This window comes from Corvus cornix, chromosome 9, assembly GCF_000738735.6.
Source record: "Corvus cornix cornix isolate S_Up_H32 chromosome 9, ASM73873v5, whole genome shotgun sequence".
Taxonomy (NCBI): Eukaryota; Metazoa; Chordata; class Aves; order Passeriformes; family Corvidae; genus Corvus; species Corvus cornix.
Genome location: NC_046339.1, coordinates 4,707,885 through 4,728,087, shown reverse-complemented (window position 1 = coordinate 4,728,087; position 20,203 = coordinate 4,707,885). Strand labels below are relative to the sequence as shown.

Below are 20,203 nucleotides of genomic sequence, written 5' to 3'. Positions count from 1 at the left end.
CCACACAGACTTAGAAGCTCACAAGGAAAGCAGAAATTGTTCTTCCTCTTTAGGTTGGTCTAGCTCAAAACACAGCTTGAAAGGAGGAACAAACGATCCAGGGAACAAGAAGTAACAGAATGACCTTTTATATTGATTCAAGAGGGACAGCTTGCTCGTACCTTCTTTACAATACTTTGCTGAAATGTCCCACATGAGGAGAGAACCAAATTGAGCAACATAAAAATATTGCCAGGGTAGATGCTCTCCAAAGAGACACCTTGACTCCAGATGACATATTTGGGAGCCTACCACCCGCCAGCTTGAACCTCCAGGCTGTATCCTGACATGGAAGCATCGCTAAGGTCTTATGGTCATTCTACCAACTTCTGATCACGCTCATCAGAGAGTATCTCCCAGAAAAAGAATAAAAGCAACCATTAATCTTATCTTCCTTCAAAAACCCACTCAAAATTCACATCTGCTTCTTACAAGGAAGCACAGTGTAGAACACAAGACCTGCTGGGAAAGGTATATTCAGGTAAGCAAAGAATAGCAGACATCACTCCTATTCTCCATTTCTTTCCTACTTCCATTTTTCTATATTTTTGAAGTCTTAAAATCTCACCACAAATGCTAGTAAAATGTCTGGACAAGACTGAGCACAAGTAAACCATAAGACTAACTTTCTGCAAAGCCCTCATATATGCAGCGTTTACAGCCACTGTTTCAATTCCACTATTTTTACTTTGATGAACACATAAGCAAGCAAACAAACACATTCAATTTAATGGTACACTTCAAACACTGTTTTAGTGTCTTTTCAGTGTAAAGACAGATTTCTACATCCCAGGAAATACTCTGCCCACCCTTGTACTAAGGAAAACCATCCTCCCCATCTTGAAAATTCCTTGTTGGCCTAGAAACAGTTTATTTAAACCAGCCAATTTCTGACCTGCTGTGATCCATCGCCATTCACGATGTGAGGCATCATGGCCACCTCCCCGTTCAGCAACGGCGGCAGCTCCAGCGGGATTTGGTCGGTCATCATCATTGTGACGTACATTCATGGAGAATTTTCCTCAACGGACTTCCTGCAAGAGAAACATCAGTTAAAGACCCTGCAAAAACCCTCCTGAAGGTCATTCTGCATTCAGGAACTTAAGCAGGACCCCTGCTTTTGTAACAGGATGTGTAACGGAGCTCAAGGCTGTGAATGGAGGTTTTAACTGTTGGATCAAGAGCATGGAAAGTCAAGTTTCCATGCAAGAATTCCAAAACCAACTAGCCAGATTTCCACTCTTTCCCACAATCATAATACTCAGCCCTCACTGCTGAAATAGGCAGGTTCTGAGACACTTTGAGAGAGCTTTGCTCTTAAATCAGCATCCTGCTTGCTGCCACAGCTCTTGGAACTATGTCACCTGCACAGTTAAGATGTTACAGCAATCTCACTCAATAGCCACACTTCAAAGCCAAACATCTTTATTTTCTTTCTAGGGCCCTGTAAACAGTGTGAACTACCACTATAACACAAAGAGAAGACGCCCGACTCCCACTTAATCATGACCCAAAAGGATTAAGGCTTCTGCTGGAGCAGGAGGGCCAGCACATCCCTCAATGTTCTGAGCATCCCATTCTATGAAGGACAATAGAAAATGATGACATCACTTACGGATTTGTGAAAAATCACACATCATTTCCAGCACACCCTCCCCCGTCACAGCTAACTGATGTGATCTGTGAGCATCAGAAAAACCATGAGAAGCTGCTTTGTAAAAACAAGTCTTAATTCAGTGTTAAGGGTATCATCATGCTGGTTTATGGGGCAATAACACAGCTCTAGTGAATAAAATGCATGATCTCATCACATAGCTTATCTAGACTTCTGCACAACTCCTAAGCAGAGCAGTGTCCAGGGGTGAGCAGCCTCCTTAGTACCTCTCATGCCAGAGAATCCCAAAGTCTTCCTGAATAATTTCATATACATCCCAAATTCAAATTAGAAAAAAAATATGATGTGACTTAGGTGGCAGCATAGGTAATCAGCTGGCACAAGATGGTCAGCGTACACCAGAGTACAGAAAGGGGAATTTTTGGCAAAGAGCATGGGACACAATTACAGAGCCATAAACCAGGAGTTTAATTCATCTACTCCAGAGGGGATGAAGGACTGAGCCAGCCTCACCAGGGTTGGAGCATCCCATTCCATGCATGCTGCAAGTCTTACATCCCCTCAGCCCCAAATACTGCTAGACTTAAATTTCTTTTTTTTTTTTTTAGTTCAACAGCTAAATTATTAGTTTAGTTGAAATACAGTATCTTCACTTTCATCAACCTCTTTCAGAGCTCATTGCAATCCCATCACCTGCACAGCCTCATGATCAAAAACATCAGCCTGACCAGGAGCTGCTTCTCCAGCTCCTGTGGAGGAGCACTTGTGTGATTTAGAAGCAATGGCAGTGCCCACACAGACTGAATCACATCCATCTATTCACTGTCACCAAAGAGGCCCCTTCACATCTAAGCAGAACCAGAAGACTGAAAGTACATTTGTTTTTCAGAAGATGTGCAAACCTGGCACTGTGACCTCCAGCCATACAGCTCAAGACCAGCATTTTAATTTAACTCAGTACCAAATTTAGCACAACTCTCACAGCTCTTCCCACTGTTCTCATTTGTGTGAAAACACTACTTCTCTAATCATCACTTCACCGAGACAGAAACAGAGGCAATGTATTTTTATCCACCTTTAAATTAAATCCCTCCTTTTATCCAAGACTCAGGTTACAGGACAGAAGTTCTCCAGAAGCCTCAGATACAGTTGTTGTTAGGATGGTACATCCACAGCCAGTTTCAAGTCCTATTTCCTACCTGCAACAACTGCTTTGTCCCAGAGCTTAAAAGTGTTTCAGTCCTACTGCTGCCACTATCCTGAATAACCTGCCCTGCAGTGCACACACCCCTGAGGTAAGGAATAAGCACCCTGACTACACACCCCTGTAGCTCCCAGGATCAAGCTCTGTGATCCAGCATAGCCCAAAAGCCTTGCTGACTTAGTCACCGCAACCCAACCATGACACGGGCTACAGAAACACATCCAAGAGACCAGAAACTTTGCCCAGTGCATTTTTCCCGTAAGGTTTTGGAGATTCTTCCTAAAGCTTTTGCTTCTCATTACTGCACAGTCTCAGGTTTTAATTTTGAGAAAGATCTGAGTCCAACAACAATATTCACAGGTGTTGGGATTTGGGGCTGGAGAAGGAGTGGGACAGCACGACTTCAGTTTTTGGGGGTTCTGTTTGTTTAACAAGGAAGAAGAGAATATGTGAGGTTTTGTACCATTTCTTAACTGCTTGGGATTAAGAAAAGGACTGAAAGCCCAAAACTGAACACCAGAGAGCACACAAATGAGCAGCTTTCAATGGAAATGGACTGATTTGGTCAATAGCCAGTGCACCTCCAACTACTCTGGCTACACATATAATTATTTATGCATCTATAGTTGTTGTGTGTGCAAATGTATATATTCACATATAAAGTTTATTTCTAAAGAACACAATGTCCATAGAAACCATTTTAAACCCATATAAAACAAAACCCGAATCCCCAAACAAATGACACACTCATCTAGTCTGAATCTGAAAGCTGAGCTTCAACAGAATTTAAGCATCACACTGATGTTATTTCTTGAGGAAAAAAATCCCCAGACTGTAGCTTGAAGCTACATATTTTCCTAGTAATATTTCCATTCCAGGCACAACAACGAATACGTTGACATTTATTTGCTACGTGTCACTGTTTAAAGTGCTGCAGCTACATTCCTTTTGCTTTATTAATGGTTTGTCACTACAGCCGTGTCTACACTTGCCTCACTTGAAGGAGAAAACAAAAAAAAATAAGAAAACATAAATAAAAAGGGCTTCCTCCATTTGTCAGGTGGGGTACGACCCCACCAGAGACGATACCAGCAGCAGTACTGGCTACAAGGCACAGCGACTGGCAGCGTTTTTCTGCAGTATTTCACACAGATGTACTCCAGGCAGAGTTAAGACATCTACAGTGAGACTGGCAGACTTCACTGCAAAGCCAAACCCTTTGGAAACAGGCCTCACGCACTTTCTGAGCTTATTTGTCCATCCATCCTACTTAAAACAGATTTATTAGCCGTGCTTTCACACCCCTCCTAAAGCCTAGTGCTCCTCCTCCCTCATGGGATGCAAAGCTGATTAATACAAAGAAGGTGAGGTCTGAACACAAGCAGTTTCTTTTTTCCTGCAAATTGGGAACATCGATGGAAGAAAACACCAGACACAACTCAAAGAGCCAGGTCACATTCCAGGATATGAGAATTCTTCCTCAGCTGAAATATGAACTGCCAAATACTAACCCACAGCTTTTTTTTTCAGGTACTAACTCAAATTTGGGGTTTTGTCTAGAAAGCTGACTACATTTAAATTTTAAAAAGATATTTCCTGTGCGTCTACATTCCCTAGGTTTGGCTGGGACAGGTCACAACAACGCCAACATGGAGTGAGAGGCTGCATCTCCCTGTCTAGCTTCCTTCAGGAATATGGTAATCACAGCTTTCCACTTTGCTGTAGAGCAAGGATGAAAAAACCATCCAAGTTTGATGTCTCTGTCCCCAAACAATACTTCCAAATCTTTTGATGTCTGCAAGTTACTGTTGCAAACTTGATTTTCAATTCAGTACTGCAGCCTTCTACTGATCCCTGAGATGACTCTGTTTCCTTAAATTAATTCAATATGTGAATTAGTAATACATAAATTAGTTGCACATGGCACTAGAGAGAAAATTAAAACACCCAGAAGAATAAAGCCTAACTATCTAAAATCCAATGTCCATGTATGGTCAAATAACATGACCCAACAGGTTACGTCAGTTTTCCTGAAATTCCAAAAGTAGTGTGAACCACATCAAGATACCAAATTCTACTTTTCCTAGAAGGTTTGACCCATGTTATTTATGGGGCTGGAAGCCAAGAACATTTTTCTTCTGTGATTTTCTTCCCACCTTCTGTCTTTTACAAAGGCAAATTCGTCAGCTATGGCAGACAAATGCAGAGAACCTGGCAGAAGCAAGACGAGTTGTGAATACTGAGTCCTGTGACCACTCTTTTCAAAGACTTGATTTTTATTTCCCTGCAGCAGACCATTAAAAGCTCCTGAACAAAGTGTTCTGCTTTTTTGTCACAATCATCTGGAATTACAGAAGTTGTACTACAACACGGACAAAGAGTTTTCAATACTAAGTAGAGCCACATACCCTGGTTTATTTAATTCACAACTAAAATTCAGTGCTAAACACACATTTCACTCCTGCAGTGCATATTTAGGGGTATTCTGCCTGAATAGAAAAGAACACACTGCAAAAAGAGTAAGAAGCTGTCCCGCCTTCAGTCCTACCCTTGATACAGAATATATTTGAAACGCACACAGTATAAACTTAAAATGGAAGGATTTTCTCTTTCCAGCCTTAAAAAAAACCCCAACCCTTACCACTTCACCATGACAAAGTTCACACATAGCTGGTACACACACAGGGTTACAGAGTCTAACAGACTCCTTTCTACCTCTGCTTTAATACATGTACTATACTCTTCTACCACGCTGCATGGGCTGGGTGAGCTTCTCTTGCACAGAAGCTGATGCACTGGCCGGAGAAATAATCCAACCCAGCAGGAGCTTCCTTAGTACTTTACAACCATGGGCAAAGCCAGTCCAGGTGCTATCAAAAGCCAAAGTCTGTTGATAACTGACCTACTGACCAGCAGTCACGAGGTGACCATTTCTCCCCCCACCAGATGTTTTCCCTGGCAAACCAGGTTCTGCAGTGAAGATGTTCAGAAATTGGCAGTTCTCTGACCCAAAATGGAAAGGATTTGTGATATCTGATCTGCATCCTCCAAACCACACCCTAAGAGCATGGCCAGCCCAAACTCTCCAGTCACCTGCACAGCTGATTTGAACACAGGGGGTTTTTTTCCCTATCCACCGCACTGCACCAACCCTCCAACACTTGTGTTGTTATAACCAGGACAAGAGGAAGGAGGAATTGCACAAAAGGGCTTTGACATGGTTAAAAAAATATGTATGGAATCACAGGTTCATGTGAGAGGGAGTCCCACCTGACAACACTGAGAGGTCAAACACATCTTTAGAAACACAGACCCTGAAAACAGGGAAGACTCATATTTCTAGAAGAAAACTCACTTTGGAAAATATATACAGTAAAATACAATGAGAATTTTAAAAAATAATAATTTAGTATTCACAGAAGCCATTACCTGCAGCATATCTTATTCTTCTTCCATAAAGAGAAATAGTCCTGAAATTATTTGTTATTTTTCAGGAGGTTATATGTGCAACTGAAGAACCCTATCAAAGTCTGGCATGTCAAATCATGTTAATGCTGGTTATTATATAGTTGAAGAAATGGGTGGTTTTCCAGAGTAATTTTGAATAATCTTTTGAATAAGAAATAAAAATAACTAGGAGAAAAATTGCTAGTATGTACAAGGAGAATATGCATACACAGTCTTATACACACACACATTCTCAGACACAGAGTTTAAAATCAGTCTACAACCCACTAGGAAGGCTCTGAATGAGGACTGCTCCTTCTGCACCTTCCTGCTGATGCTGGTGTTTATGTGCAAGAGATGAGAGAACTCACACACTGCCCCGTTTGCCTACTGTATTTTGTACAGCACACATTGAAATTTAAGATTAATTAAAACATACATAACACAATTATATTTCCACTGAAAAGCAGAGTGGTAAATATAGCTTCTTTCCAAAGACTCCTGCCATGGCTTGCCACTCCAATTCGAAGAGGAGTGGTAAAAATTGTTCATGTAGAAAAGCCTCTTGAGACATGAGCAGTACCTGGAGGTATGTGCACAGATGGTTGGTCAAGGCACAAACAGTCTGGAATTTGTCTTGTCTGATGTGCCTTCATTAGTTTAGTTAAATCACATCTGTCTGAAGCGCCACTGAAACCTGAACACATTCTTTCTCTGTTTAATTACAAACACGGTAGATTAATTTGGAAGCATCCAAACAGACGGGCTTCTTCATAACAATTTTGAAGAAATACATGCAATTCTAAAAATCTGTTATGACAAAAGAAAACAGATTAGAGGGAGCACATACACACAAAGCCACTGGCATTTTATGAAGAGGTAGTGAAATGCCTGCTGCTTGCTCTCTGTGCCATTTCACAGACACAAGGCCACAGTAGCTGGATCCTATCTCCAGCAAGCTGAAAAGCATAAACATCCTCCCAAAACTTAACCACTGTAATTAATCAGTGGGTTTATTCCCCTCTAGTTTATTTTAAATAACAACACATTTCAATGTGCATGGTACATTCCATCTCTGAAGACAGAATTATCAGCAGCATTTCAATTCTATGCAGGATCAAGGAAAGTTAACATTGTTTTTCCCCCACAATGGTGTTAGATTCCCAAGGCAGCAATCCAGAGGGTAATGACAGGAAGATTTTCAGTAGTTTGCATTTATTTAGACCTAAAATTTGACCTCAAATTTTCCAGGCTTGAAACTCCATTATCTTAAAGAACAACAAATTTGCGCTGTTACCAGCTGCACACCCCTCATAGGAAATGTTTGTCATTCAGGAACAGAAAAAGTATTAAAAATTGGTTCCTAGCTTAACGTTAGGGAAAAATGGAATAACCAAGTAACTTCAAACATGTACCAGAAATGAGCATCAGGAATGGGGATATCAGGTCAAACTGCACCATGCGGGAGTGTCTTATTTCACAAGGCCAGTACAACTAATCAGCAGATAATAGCTCTGATGAAATATTGGAATAAAGCAACCTGGCACACAAAGGAGTCTTTTACCAAAGGAAAACTTCACCCCACTAGGGGCTTTTCCCCTTGGTTTTCCAGGGGGAAATCCTGTGAAAACTCATGCAGGAAAAGTGAGCTTGCCCTCCTCCCACCACCACCCACACCTGGGCATGCAGTGCCTGAAGGCCGTCATATTCATGTGCAAACCTAGTGGAACTAGATTTAAGGGAATAAAATACACCAGGGGTGAAACAGAGCTTCAAATTTTTTATTAGGCTTATATTAGCTACAGCTGAGCTGAAAGCCATAGGCAGACAAGCTAATCCAATGGTTCCGCAGCATTCTCACTTCTGCAAATAGTATTAGAGCAGCAAATTCATCTGCTGCTCAAAAATCAATTCCAAAACATGCAAACACACCACGGCTACAGCCTGCACTGCTGGCAGAAGAGCAAGCTGCAGAGACAACTTGTATACAACTCACTCTCACCATTTGGGTTTTTCTGTGCTTTTTCTTCAATCTGAAAATTAAGTTAGTCATTTTTACTATTTATATTCCTTTCCTTCTTTGTTCTCACACCTTTCTTTCCTCACTTTCTTCCATATTAATCACAACGGATAAAGGGACTCACAAGAGATGTAGCTGCAAAAATAGAGAAGTTTTCAAACACACAATTCTCACACTATTTCACAGCAATTCTTCTAAGCAGCCATAGGCTGAGTTTAACCCTTCTTGCACAATAGTGGCCAATTGCTTTTTTTTTTCCCCCCCCATGATTTTTAGTGTTGTTTCTGGCACAACTTGGGTTTAAAATAGCAACTACTTCAAACTTGTTTCTTTTTTTCAAGGGAGATTATTTTATGCACTCCCAAAAATACAAGCAACAATTAATATTTCAAACTAATTTGTTCCTGCTTGTCCACCCTCAGAGACATTTGAGTTAGGAGAGTTCTGAGTGCTGTTTAATTGCCAGCTGTACAACACACCCCCCACTGCACTAGCCATCTCTGTGCTTCTCTAAAAAACCACAAGTCACTTGAAACAGGATGGGGACAAAGCAGGAGTAGACTTCGACTACATAATTAGGAAGGGTGTGATACCTGTGAGGGTGGGGAGGCCCTGGCACAGGCTGCCCAGAGAAGCTGTGGCTGCCCCATTCCTGGAAGTGTCCAATGCCAGGTTGGACAGGGCTTGGAGCAACCTGGGACAGGGGAAGGTGCCCCTGCCCATGGCAGGGGGTGGAATGAGAAAATTTAAGGTTCTTTCCAACCCAAACCACTCTGTGATTCTGCGATGACATCTTCCTCTCCACAGGTCAGCAGGAAAGCACAGAGCTCTTCCAAATGTGGTCCCCCATTGCCAGGGCAAGGGGAGGAAGATGACAGTGGCCCAACAGCCCTCCACCCACAGCACAAATTGGTCCCCCAAGCACAGAGAGCCATTCTATGCAACAGAGACAACCCTGCACTCTTTCTAGCTAAACGATCACCCTTTTCAGGTTCTCTGCACTCTGCATAGCTTCTGACAAAAGCAATTTGCAAGTAAAATTCACTTAAAAGGTCTAACAAGATATTCAGAAAGTTTAAACACAATTGGAATAACTGCTATTTGCTTGAAGCAATTTGTGTGAGGAGGAACAACTCCCTTCAATCCAGACCTACACCTGCCTACAGATTGGGCCCTGATCCTGCACACATTCGCACTAGAGTATGTCTTTATGCACTCTTAATACTTTTATTAAGCACTGAACTCCCCCAGATTAGGGCTGCAAGCCCAAGAACATGCCCAGGGACACGAGCAAAACCTCTATGCAAAGAGAAGTTCTTCCACAAAGGTGAAAGTCAGATAAGGTACAGGTAATGCTTCATCTATTTGCTTTCTTCCTCCATTTAACAGCCAAAGTATTAATCGTGGTTATGGGTTGATAAGCACAGCATTTGTCGATAAATACCCTACCCTTCAACTCTGCTCTCCCAAATAATAATCTCTCTGCAATATTACCACAAAGACCTTGGTTATCTCTTCTGGAGTTCCTGTGCAATGGGGAACCTACTGGAATCAACGGGGTGGGGATTTTTTTTTTTTTTTACCCCTAATTAAACTACAAAGAAAAAAAAAAAGGCTATCTATCATATCAATCTGCAGCTCTTGAAAAGCCTGCATACCAAATCCCATTTCCAACAAGGTCTCAGCACACCTTTGTGCAACACAAACTTTGCTGCTGTCGCCATTCCCCGCTAACCTGACTCCGGGCTGACGCTGTGCTGACAAAGTGGCTCATTGTGTTTTTGTGGGAAAGCACTCCACAGAGATCTCCCATTCAGCCCTGGGACTCAAGAACAGGCATTCACACGGGGCAGCCACTGCAAGGGAGCACCTCTGGATGGCTGCCGAAGAGGGTTCTCATGGAGGAGGAAAGTTGAGCCCAGTATTCTCATCGTGCTCACAAGGTCCAAGTGCTTAAACCACATTAGTAACAAGAAAACCAACCCAAAACCCACCACTCAAATGCCATCACTCCGTAACTTTTCGGCATCAGGAGAAAAGGTTAGAGTTTTGTTATATTGTCCCTCACTTTCACAGAGCATCAAGTACAATTTTCAGAAGTTTTTTTACTTTTCTGAACTGCTTCATGAAAATGAAGACAGTATGCTACCTATGAAGGCTTCTCCTCACTTGAGATAGACAGGAATTTACATTAAACAAAGACCTGAAACTCACCAGGAAAAAAGAAACCACACACACAAAGTCAAGTCATTGTTCCATTTTTGACTGAGTAATTTTGGTATCCAGGACCTTACAGGAAAGAAGCCTCTCCCACTCCAGGTATCTGATTTTTATCTCCAATGATAATAAAGCATCAAGGAATGAAAAATACCAAATCTTTAAATGCAGAGTACTAAGGGGGTTTGTTTTCTTTAGGGTGGGAAGACAAAGGGTCTCTTATCTAGACAGAAAATGCTGTGCTGAATGAGCCACCTGCTGCAGCTATAAAGCTCAAGGTATCTATTAAATGGTTTAAAAGGGAAAACCTTTAGGGTTTGCTCTCTAAGTGGAGCACAGTTTGTAACACAGACTGAAGGAGAAACAAAGTTCTGTTTACACAGCAAGGACCATCCAGTGGGGTCACCAGCACTCAGATGGTCTGTATCCAGTTTAATTCTGAATCATCACCCTTCTAAGCTCATTCCCACTCTATGCCAAATCATTCAGGCAATGGAAAGATGAAAATTACTGTCAATAAATTGTATTGGTCTTTGATAATAACAAATACAGTGAAGTACATGCTTGTGTTATGAATTGGGAAACCAACAGCACTTAAAACTACACCAGGAGTGTAGCTGGTTGAAAGGCAGGCTCAAGGCATGGTGCTAGCAGAACGGATGCTCTTCCCACCCTGGGAGAAGTTAAAAGGCAGCAGCCCCAGTCCTACCAGTTACAGGAGTTACTCATTACTAAGGTACAAGTCTTTGTTAATTAAAATTTCCTAATATTTCACCTATTGACTTTGATACTACAGCTTTCAGGTACAAGCACTATTATTAAGGGGCTTCAAAGAAAGCTGTGGGAAGTCAAGAGATATATATACACAAGACAGTAATAAGAACCAGGTTGAGCTAAATAAGGGAAAGTAAATTCCTGCAAACTGAATTTTTTTTTTTTTAGTGCAAAGTTTGTATTTAATTAAAAAGGGGACAGTCATGCTTCTTTATATTTCCCTATTGGTACAAGCACACACAGCTCCAATGAAGCTAATTAAAGCCTTGAAGCTCAAGTGAACTTTCCGCATCCTTTAAATGACAAAATTCCAGTCAAGCAAAAAAACTTAAACAGACAAGCAGTAGAAAGCAAACCAGCTTTCAAGCTTCATGTCACATGTACCTGAAGTTTCATTTTCCCTTGTTACACTTGGAGAAATTTATTTCCATAACCACCTACTAACTTCAGAGGTGCAGGAGTCTAGAGTCTATTCAAATACAGGTAAAAAATCCACAGAAAGAAAGAATCAGAATCGTTCAGGTTGGAAAAGACCATTAAGACCACTGGGTTCCACTGTTAACCCAGCAGTGCCATTTCTACCACTAAGCCATGTCCTTAAGTGCCACCTTCTACACATCTTTTCAGTACCTGCAGGGCTGGTGACTCCACCACCTCCCTGGGCAGCCTGCTCCAAGTTGTTCTCTGGAGAGGCTGGTCTTACTGAGCATCAGTGGGGTTTTGATCATGAGGAAAAAAAAGTGTGCGACTTACTAAGACAGATGCACTTTTATTTCTGCTCTGTGAGATACCACAGTTTGTCCTTCCCTCTGCCTGGCTCCGTAACAGCATCCCCAGTCCCATGGATACACCACACTATTCCAACTTCCTTTGTGTCCCAGGTTGGTGTAAACAACCTGTTTGCCACTTATCAACATGGTAGATTCATTGCACAAGCTCAGAGCAGACAAGCACCAATAAAATCATCATTAACAAAGCACAGCTTATCTTTGAATCTTTTTACACAAAATCACTTTGACTGTGATAATCTTTAGCAATAACCATTCACAGGATTTCAGCTTTCTGGGAAGAAATTTTTTACAACCCTACCATGTCCTCTGATAATTTTTTCTTTTATAATTCTAGCTAGAGTTCAAAAACTAAAGTATTTCAGAAAAGCAGAGAAAAAATTAGCTTTGCATCTTAAAACATGTAAACCTGAATTTCAAGAAACAGACTTGGTCAGCATATGGGAGTGGGGAAAATTACCTTAAGAGCAAGCAGTTTTGGAGGGTTGTGGAAAAGGTACAAATATACAGTTCATCCACAGAATTTCAATAAACACTCAAGAACAAAATATACAAGTCCTTCAAATATAAGAAAACTCATCTCATAACTCAACTGGAAGAAAGCCAAGTGGTAAAAAGACTGAAACTACAAGAAAGGCTAATTCTCTGGAGTTTTTTTTTCTACAGCATCTTTCATAAAGCATTTTACCACCACATGCCCTGACAGCCTTCAGGTTTTCCTGGCCATGCATCTCACTTTGCCTACTGCAAGAGAAATTCATAGAAATCCTGATGGAGCAAAGAATGTTACACTAAGTCTAGGTCAAATATACAAATACAGTATATATGTAATATAAATAAATTTGAAAAATTCAGTGTGGCTTGACAGCAGCTTTTCTTTGACAGTGAAGGCAGAAACATCAGAATATCAGCAAATGCAGGAGTTTGCCTGCAGGGTTCTGGCTGCATTAGCACAGGACTTGAGCAAGAAAAAAGGTTCCCAGTCAAATTTAGTTGTTCTCAATTTTACCTGGCACATGACCCGACAAGATTTTACTCCCAGGGGAGCTCTACCGAGGCACATTCGGTTTGTGTGAGTAAGCTGGAACACCCAGGCACTATCACTGAAACTATGGCACAATCTCCATTCTTTAATATTTACATTCTGACCCAGTTCAGCCACATCTTGGCAGCACAGAGCCCACACAGATACCCACCTTAACAGTACAGTCCACAGTTAATCAGTGACAAACACCTATCCATTAACACCAGTTGTTCTCCCAGCTAAAGGCTTCACAAGTCCCAGAGATTCAAGCAGATTGCAATTGTTCCCCAGCTTGTAAGGGGAAGACACTTTGTCATCATCTGACATGTTAATACCTGGTGTAAAAAATAAGTAAAACTGATATTATTCTCTACCTACGCTATGGCATATTCCTCTTGGGGCAGGGGAGGAAGATGACATGTCCATGCAACAATTTTAATAAAGATTCCCAGTAGTAACAGACCCGTGCAGGAAAAAAAGCACTCCCACTCTTTCATAGGAACGTATTCCTCCCCCCATTTCTCTCTCTAGTCCCTAATCACAACTCCAGGGTGGTACAGAAAAACAGCCTGGGTGTTCAGGAGGTTTAACCTGCTGATGAGAACATGAGCAGAAGTGAGTGCAGAAGACCCCCCAACACCAAACAGCTGTCCAGCAGCTCATCCTCCTCCCAGTGCTCACTAAGGAAATTCCTTCATCCTTAATGAATTTGGACTATTTTTTTTCCCATCACCCCAGATGAAACTTCAACCATAAGATTTTTCTCTAATACTGCTCTGTGTTCCCAGGTATTGCTGCATCAAACCCTGCTATGAATAATCTAAATCACAGATTGCCCCTCACCATCCCACAGGTGCCGGAGATCACAACACATCTTAAGTCAGTGCTACAGCTCTACAGAAAGTCATCACCATTGTCCACTACAGCTTTAAATACTCAGAAGTTATTACCATGAAATTCAGCACAACTGCAAGCTACTTTACCCTCAGTGTCTTCTCTGTTCAAGGAAGTGCAGAACAAGATTTATTATTATTTCCATCAGAAGCTCAAGCTGCTACAACTTGTCTTTAAATCTGAAGCTGAAGAGATGCTCTGATTTTCCCCTTTCTCATGCATATACATTAGTGGTACAGAAATCTCAAAAGAGTACTTGGTCTGAACTAACAGATGAGATATTCATTTTCACCTAAATTGAGCAGATTACAACATGTTTATTATTAAGAACATGTCAAGGTACATTAGTCTTTAAGGTTTTTTTTGAACACTTCTTGAATTGAGAAAATTAAGGAAAGTCACTTTGGTACTAGTAATTTACTTCTTATGACAAACAGTAGTGGATTGAGCCTCCTACCACCTGTAGAGACAGTACTTGGGCTAGTAATAAACAAAGAAAAAGCAATTGTACAATCCCTGACTGCATTCTGCTTACAGCATCACTACTGAAGCATCACTGGGTTTTAAAAGGATTAAGAATTCCTGAAGATTAACAGAAAGCTGATAAGAAACATGCAGAAACATGGAGGTATCTAACATCACAGATACTTAGCTGGTAAGCCAATAGGGTTTTCAGACCAGCTAACAGACTGGAGATTCAGTCTCAAGTCACCATTCCCTCTAGGAAGAATCACTATAGGAAAAAAAATGTAGTGCAGTAAAACATTATACACCAGCTGTCAGACCCGTAACCGATACTGTAACAGGGATCTACATTTGTCATCAAGTTACTCAGTCACTGGCAAACTGGTAATGTAGAACTACAGCAAGTGAGCTCCCCATCCCAAACGTAAATAGCTATGCCAGACATCAGGATAAAGTCTTTGTTCTAGACATTTTTGTTAAATTCAGTATAACACATAGTCAAACACAAGGTAGAGGTCACAAAGATTTTTTTTTTTTTTTAAACATGAATTCAAGAAACCCAATCAGTGGCAAGAAGATATGAACATGCAGAACAGGTGGATAGAAGTGGTTCCAAACTGCAGCATCTCAAGGCATGCCAGTGGCCCCCCAACCAAAACAAGGTGGGTTCTGTTCAGTACAACAGTGTCAGGCCACTCTCCATCAATACAATAAATCTGGTAACTACTTTTGCAGCTTCCCTCGGCAATTTTATCTCCTGTGGGCTTCATTCAGAGTCCTACTCTTCCCACATCTAATCACAGAGGTTTGCTATCACCACACAAGTCATGAGGTATGTACATATACCCACACATATACACATCATCTACATAGCATAAATACCTTCATTTATCTTAAGACCCTTGGAATGCTTAAGCCGTGTTCAGAAATAAGCAAGTCCAAAGAACTATTAAAGTGGTCAAGAGGAAAATCTCAAGTTCTCCCTCTCTTTTTCCTGGATTTAACCTGCTACCAAACCCTGTGAGGGCTGACAGTGCATCCTTGAGCCCTGATTCCCAGCACGCCTGCATGCCAGAGCCTTACACGCGCTCACTCAAGAGAGCAGAGTTCTGGGGAGCGCAGCTCCTGCCACTGGCACATACCAAAGATCCCAGATCATTTTTGCATCACGACTAAAATGTTCTCATCAGCTTGGATTTCTGTTATAACACGTTACTCCAGCCTCAAAAAGTGCAATCTCAGCATGTAAAGTTCAGTCTTCTTTCACTGAATCTTCTCTTGGGTGCTGGGGATGCAGGGAAAATGGGTTAATTTTAACCATAATCTTCATGTTTCCAAAAACAAATTCCAGCTGTAAACCTTGAGAATGCCACACACCTACCAAATTCTTTTCTCTTTTTATAAGCACAAGGAAGATAGGAACAGGGTACTTCACTAATGCCTCACCTCTTCATTACACTGCCTTCCTCCCACAAACTTTACTGAATTGCCAAATACATATTGCTAAGTTTGAGAGACTTACAGGAAAATGAATCCTTTATGAAAATACTTGTTGCTAGAAACACACACACAAACAGGAAAATAAATGGTAAACAATAAATTCTCATTGTATTTAATAGCCAAAGGTCTTTGTTCACAACAGCTACCCCAGAACACGCAGCCACATTCATGGCATCGAGTGAATTCTATCTGAAGTTTACAGAAGGAAGCATATACAAACATCCTCACAAAGGTATTTTCCTAGCAGGAAGCTACAAGCACTTCTCTGCTGCTCCGGCAGCGGCAGCCCCGCCATCAATGGGGGAGCAGCAGCAGCACTACTAAGTGCACTTTACTTTCACTGTGGGATTAACCAGATCACAAATCACCAATTAAATCCTGCTTTATGATTTAGGCTTTAATTCATTAACGAACGCAAAGGCAAAACGTGCACCAGAGCCTGGTGGAAGTCAGTCAGGAGAGCTTTGCTCTGGCTACCCCTGTCCCGACGCTCAGCCCTCTTTGGAATTAAATGCCATTTTAATCACAGTGTTCAAAAGTCTCATTTTTATAAGAAACTAGTGGTTAATTGCTGTACACTGTTGACAGCAATAAATAAAAATCATTGAATATTCGACATGCAGCTAGGCATGCTGGTGGTTTACCACTACATAAGGGGTGTGTATTTTTCTGTTCTCCAAAGCTTATCTCTTCACTTAAGATGGGAAAATTAGGAACTTCTCTTCTGCAGTGTACAAGTTCCCCTCCCCCACTTCCATTTTGTGGATTTTCTGCCAATAATACTGTTGAAAAATAAGTTCTTGAGGACAGGAAATATCCTGAGCAAAGGATATCCAGCTTTATGATACATAAAATGTTGCGCATTCCTCCCGATCTGTCACTGCACGGCCAGCTGCCGGCATGGGAGACGGTGTGCAACGCCTTCGGGTGGCCAGGAAGGGCCTCCCCCTGCATATGCCCCTGGGATTGCAGCCTCACAGCTTTGGATAAACCAGCTCCTTCAGATTTCTTCAAGATTTCCCCTTTTCTGTGTACTCGACCCCAGCCATCTCCACAGTCCAAAGAGATGACGCAACACAGCTTTCCAAGCACCGCTGGCTATCAGGAGCACATCCTCCCCAACTTCTCCTGATAAGGTGCTTTAAAAGTATGCCCACAACCCTCATCTTAATGGCCTAATCTGATGTAGGTGGCTTGCCCTTTCAGAGATCCCTTCGTTTAATTTCCTCAACGACTGCACTCCACAAAAGCAAACATCCTGTCCCACTTCCAGAGCCAGATCCCAGTTGGGGCAGGCAGCTGCCAGCAGCACAGGCAGGAGGGGAGTGGGGACAAGCAGCACAGATCCAGTTCATGCTGGGGAGCTCCACCAGCTGTCCCATTACAGAGCCAGTTCACCCACTGGAATGGGACAGAAGTTATGGTAATGGACAGCTTGTTGTAAAAGAGTTGGACAGGTTTTCAAGCAGCTCCTGTGCCCATCCCACCCCTAAAATGGGCTCCCCATGAGACCAGCTAGGAGCCAAACAAAGGCATGGTTAATTAGACTTCTGCAAGTAACAACAACTGTACAGAAATCTCAAGCTTTTAATGAAGCCACCTAAATTTTACAATGTAGATACAGGGGATAGTCACACCATCACCCACTGTGCAACTCTTCCCTGCTTGACCAGCTTCAAGCCTCATGAAACAATATCAGAGTTGACCATTCACATCTAACTCTTTTGCAGTAGTCAGTAGCTTACACTTCTTAACCAAAGGCAGACAAATCTTAACAATCACTCCTATTAAAATCAGAATCCAATCCCTTTAAGGCACTCTGACACCTCAGTAGCTTGCTGTCTCTTCCTATGAGGAGAACAGGCAACATCCAAATCTAAATGTAAAGGAGCAGTTGAGGAAGAGCCAAGGCTGCCACCTCTGGAATGAGGGCATCTGTTCCACATGAAAAAAAAAGAAAGCATTTCAAGAAAGAAAAGCACTAACTCTGACAGCACAAAACTGCAGCCATGACATTTGGACCTTTTTAAAACATTTCTCTAAAGGTTTTTAAGTGCCACTTATTCTTTTAACAGGCACCCAAATCTAGCCTCAGTAATAAAAAAATGCTTACTCTTTACATCTTCACTAGTCTCTATTTAAATACCTTTTCTTTACAAGAACACCGAATCACTGTGGTTTTACTGGAGACAACAAGGGGCTAATGCTCCTGTAGAAGACCTCAAAATAAAACCAGCTGCCATTTTTAGTGTGCCAAAAATGATGGCCTTAGCCAAAGGATATTCTCATTCCAATTAATTACACTTGCAACATCTGACAAGTTCATGGGTACAGGAGACCCATTCCAAGGTAAGGGCCCTGTGCACTGGCCCTTGTGTCAGCACATGGACATGGAAGTGCTCTCCCACTCTTAGCGCAATGTTCAACTCCACACCCAACGACCACCACAGCATCCAGCAACACTGCCCACTAAGCACCTTGACACCAACAAACAGGTGTAAGCATATTCAAGAGGATTTGATTAACTGAGACCAAATATGAACACACAGTTAAAAGTTTTAAATGGCTACATGGGGTAGAAGAGAGACATCATGACTTTCACACCACCTGCATATCCTCTTGTGGCAGAGCATACCTAAAGATATGTACTCCACTATGGCCATGGACCCAGTTTTCATAAGAGCAAGCATTCCCTTTGAAAAGCAGTTCCACAGAGAGAAATATGTATCTTGTCTGAACACCACATGCTTGGACACACTCAGGCTTCAGTCAGCACTGCAGCAACAAAAGTATAATTGTAGTGTTTCTCATTTCTGTTGGCTTCCCCTTGTTAGCTGGCACAGGTTAGAGTCTACTTGGTGCCTCACATCAATAACTGATGTTCAAAGTAAAATGCAAAAAAAGGACGTCTTGATCTGCTCACAAGCACAGAGCAAGCACTTTATAATAAAGTCATGTTTATTCTGGAACACTCAATGCCTGGGGGAAACTTGCTTCTAGAAATATTGTGCTCAAATATTTTATAGTCCCAGAAATGCCCACAATCAAAATTTACTCCAGCCAGCAGACAGCATCAGAACTGCCCATCCACCTCATGACAGCTCCCAGGTGAAACTTGCTGGTTTCTCCAGGCATAATACACAACACCTTTGGGTCTCTGATTTGCGACCGCCTTTCTGTCCCACCACCAACACTCCAAACTCATCAAACCTCAACAAACTAGTGGGTCTGAACACTCAAAAGCCGAAATCAAGACATTTCCAAGGGCGAGAACCTACAGTAGACACTGCCAACAAGCTCTGACTAGACTGCAGGAGTGAGGAAGGGAATTTGGAGAGCAGTGTCTGCTCTGACACATCTGCCCACAGGGCACGAAGAGAATAGAGCCAGCAATGTAAGCAGAGAAATCTTTGTCCTTAGGTGACACTGAGGCAACCTACACACGCCAAAATTGTTGTGCAATTAGTATGTTCCTAATTCTGTACCCTTAGAGAAGTGTACTTAATCAACTGAAAACAACGTCATGCAAAATAAAGCAACCCAAGTAACTAATTAGCTAAAAGATGTCGAATGGAAGCAAAATGAAGTGTCTAATTATGTATCATCAGTTCAAGTGTACAACACTACAGACCTATAAAAAAACATACCACTTGCTAATTTAATCCCAACAATCTAACTACACATATACAAAATAAAAATAAAACTGAGAAGAAAAAGTTAAGAAACTAACAAAATGGTTAAAGTCTTTCTAGTGAGTTTCACTGAGATCTTGTCAGTCCATTGCAGTTAAATGACAAACCGAATTCACACGATTCAAAGCCTCCTTCAAGACAATTTTATGCAACACAATTCATTTAAAGACATTACATCAAGAAAAGGAGGCTTTTTGAGGTTTTCTGCAATATCCATAAAATATCCCCTGTATACTCAGCACTTATTCTCACAGCAGCATCTCAATCTGCAAAATCATTAAGCCTCTTGAGAAACTGGACAGGTAATAATTCCTCAGGGGATAATTTCTTTCAAAAACATTCATCCCCATTATTGCATTTCTTTGCCATTCAAACACTCTCCAACACTGACAGTATCAGTCATGAATGCACAATCTAATCACAAGCCATCGAAGCTGATCAGATCACTGACAATTTTAACAGCTTAAAAACTTAAGTGTTTTAGGGATAAATATCTTGAAAACAATGAAGCTCTGCTGATATGC

The 20,203-nt window shown here is 41.6% G+C and overlaps 1 protein-coding gene across 2 annotated transcripts in view; it reads right to left on the bottom strand.

The window, feature by feature from the left end:
* FNDC3B (fibronectin type III domain containing 3B) overlaps positions 1-20,203 on the bottom strand; it is a 184,468-nt gene that overhangs the window by 145,780 nt on the left and 18,485 nt on the right. For both annotated transcript variants that reach the window (XM_039556875.1, XM_039556876.1), the window contains exon 2: positions 935-1,073. In XM_039556875.1, the coding sequence (XP_039412809.1) occupies positions 935-1,045 (111 nt within the window). In that variant the 5' untranslated portion in view covers positions 1,046-1,073. The remainder of the gene's footprint in view (positions 1-934; positions 1,074-20,203) is intronic.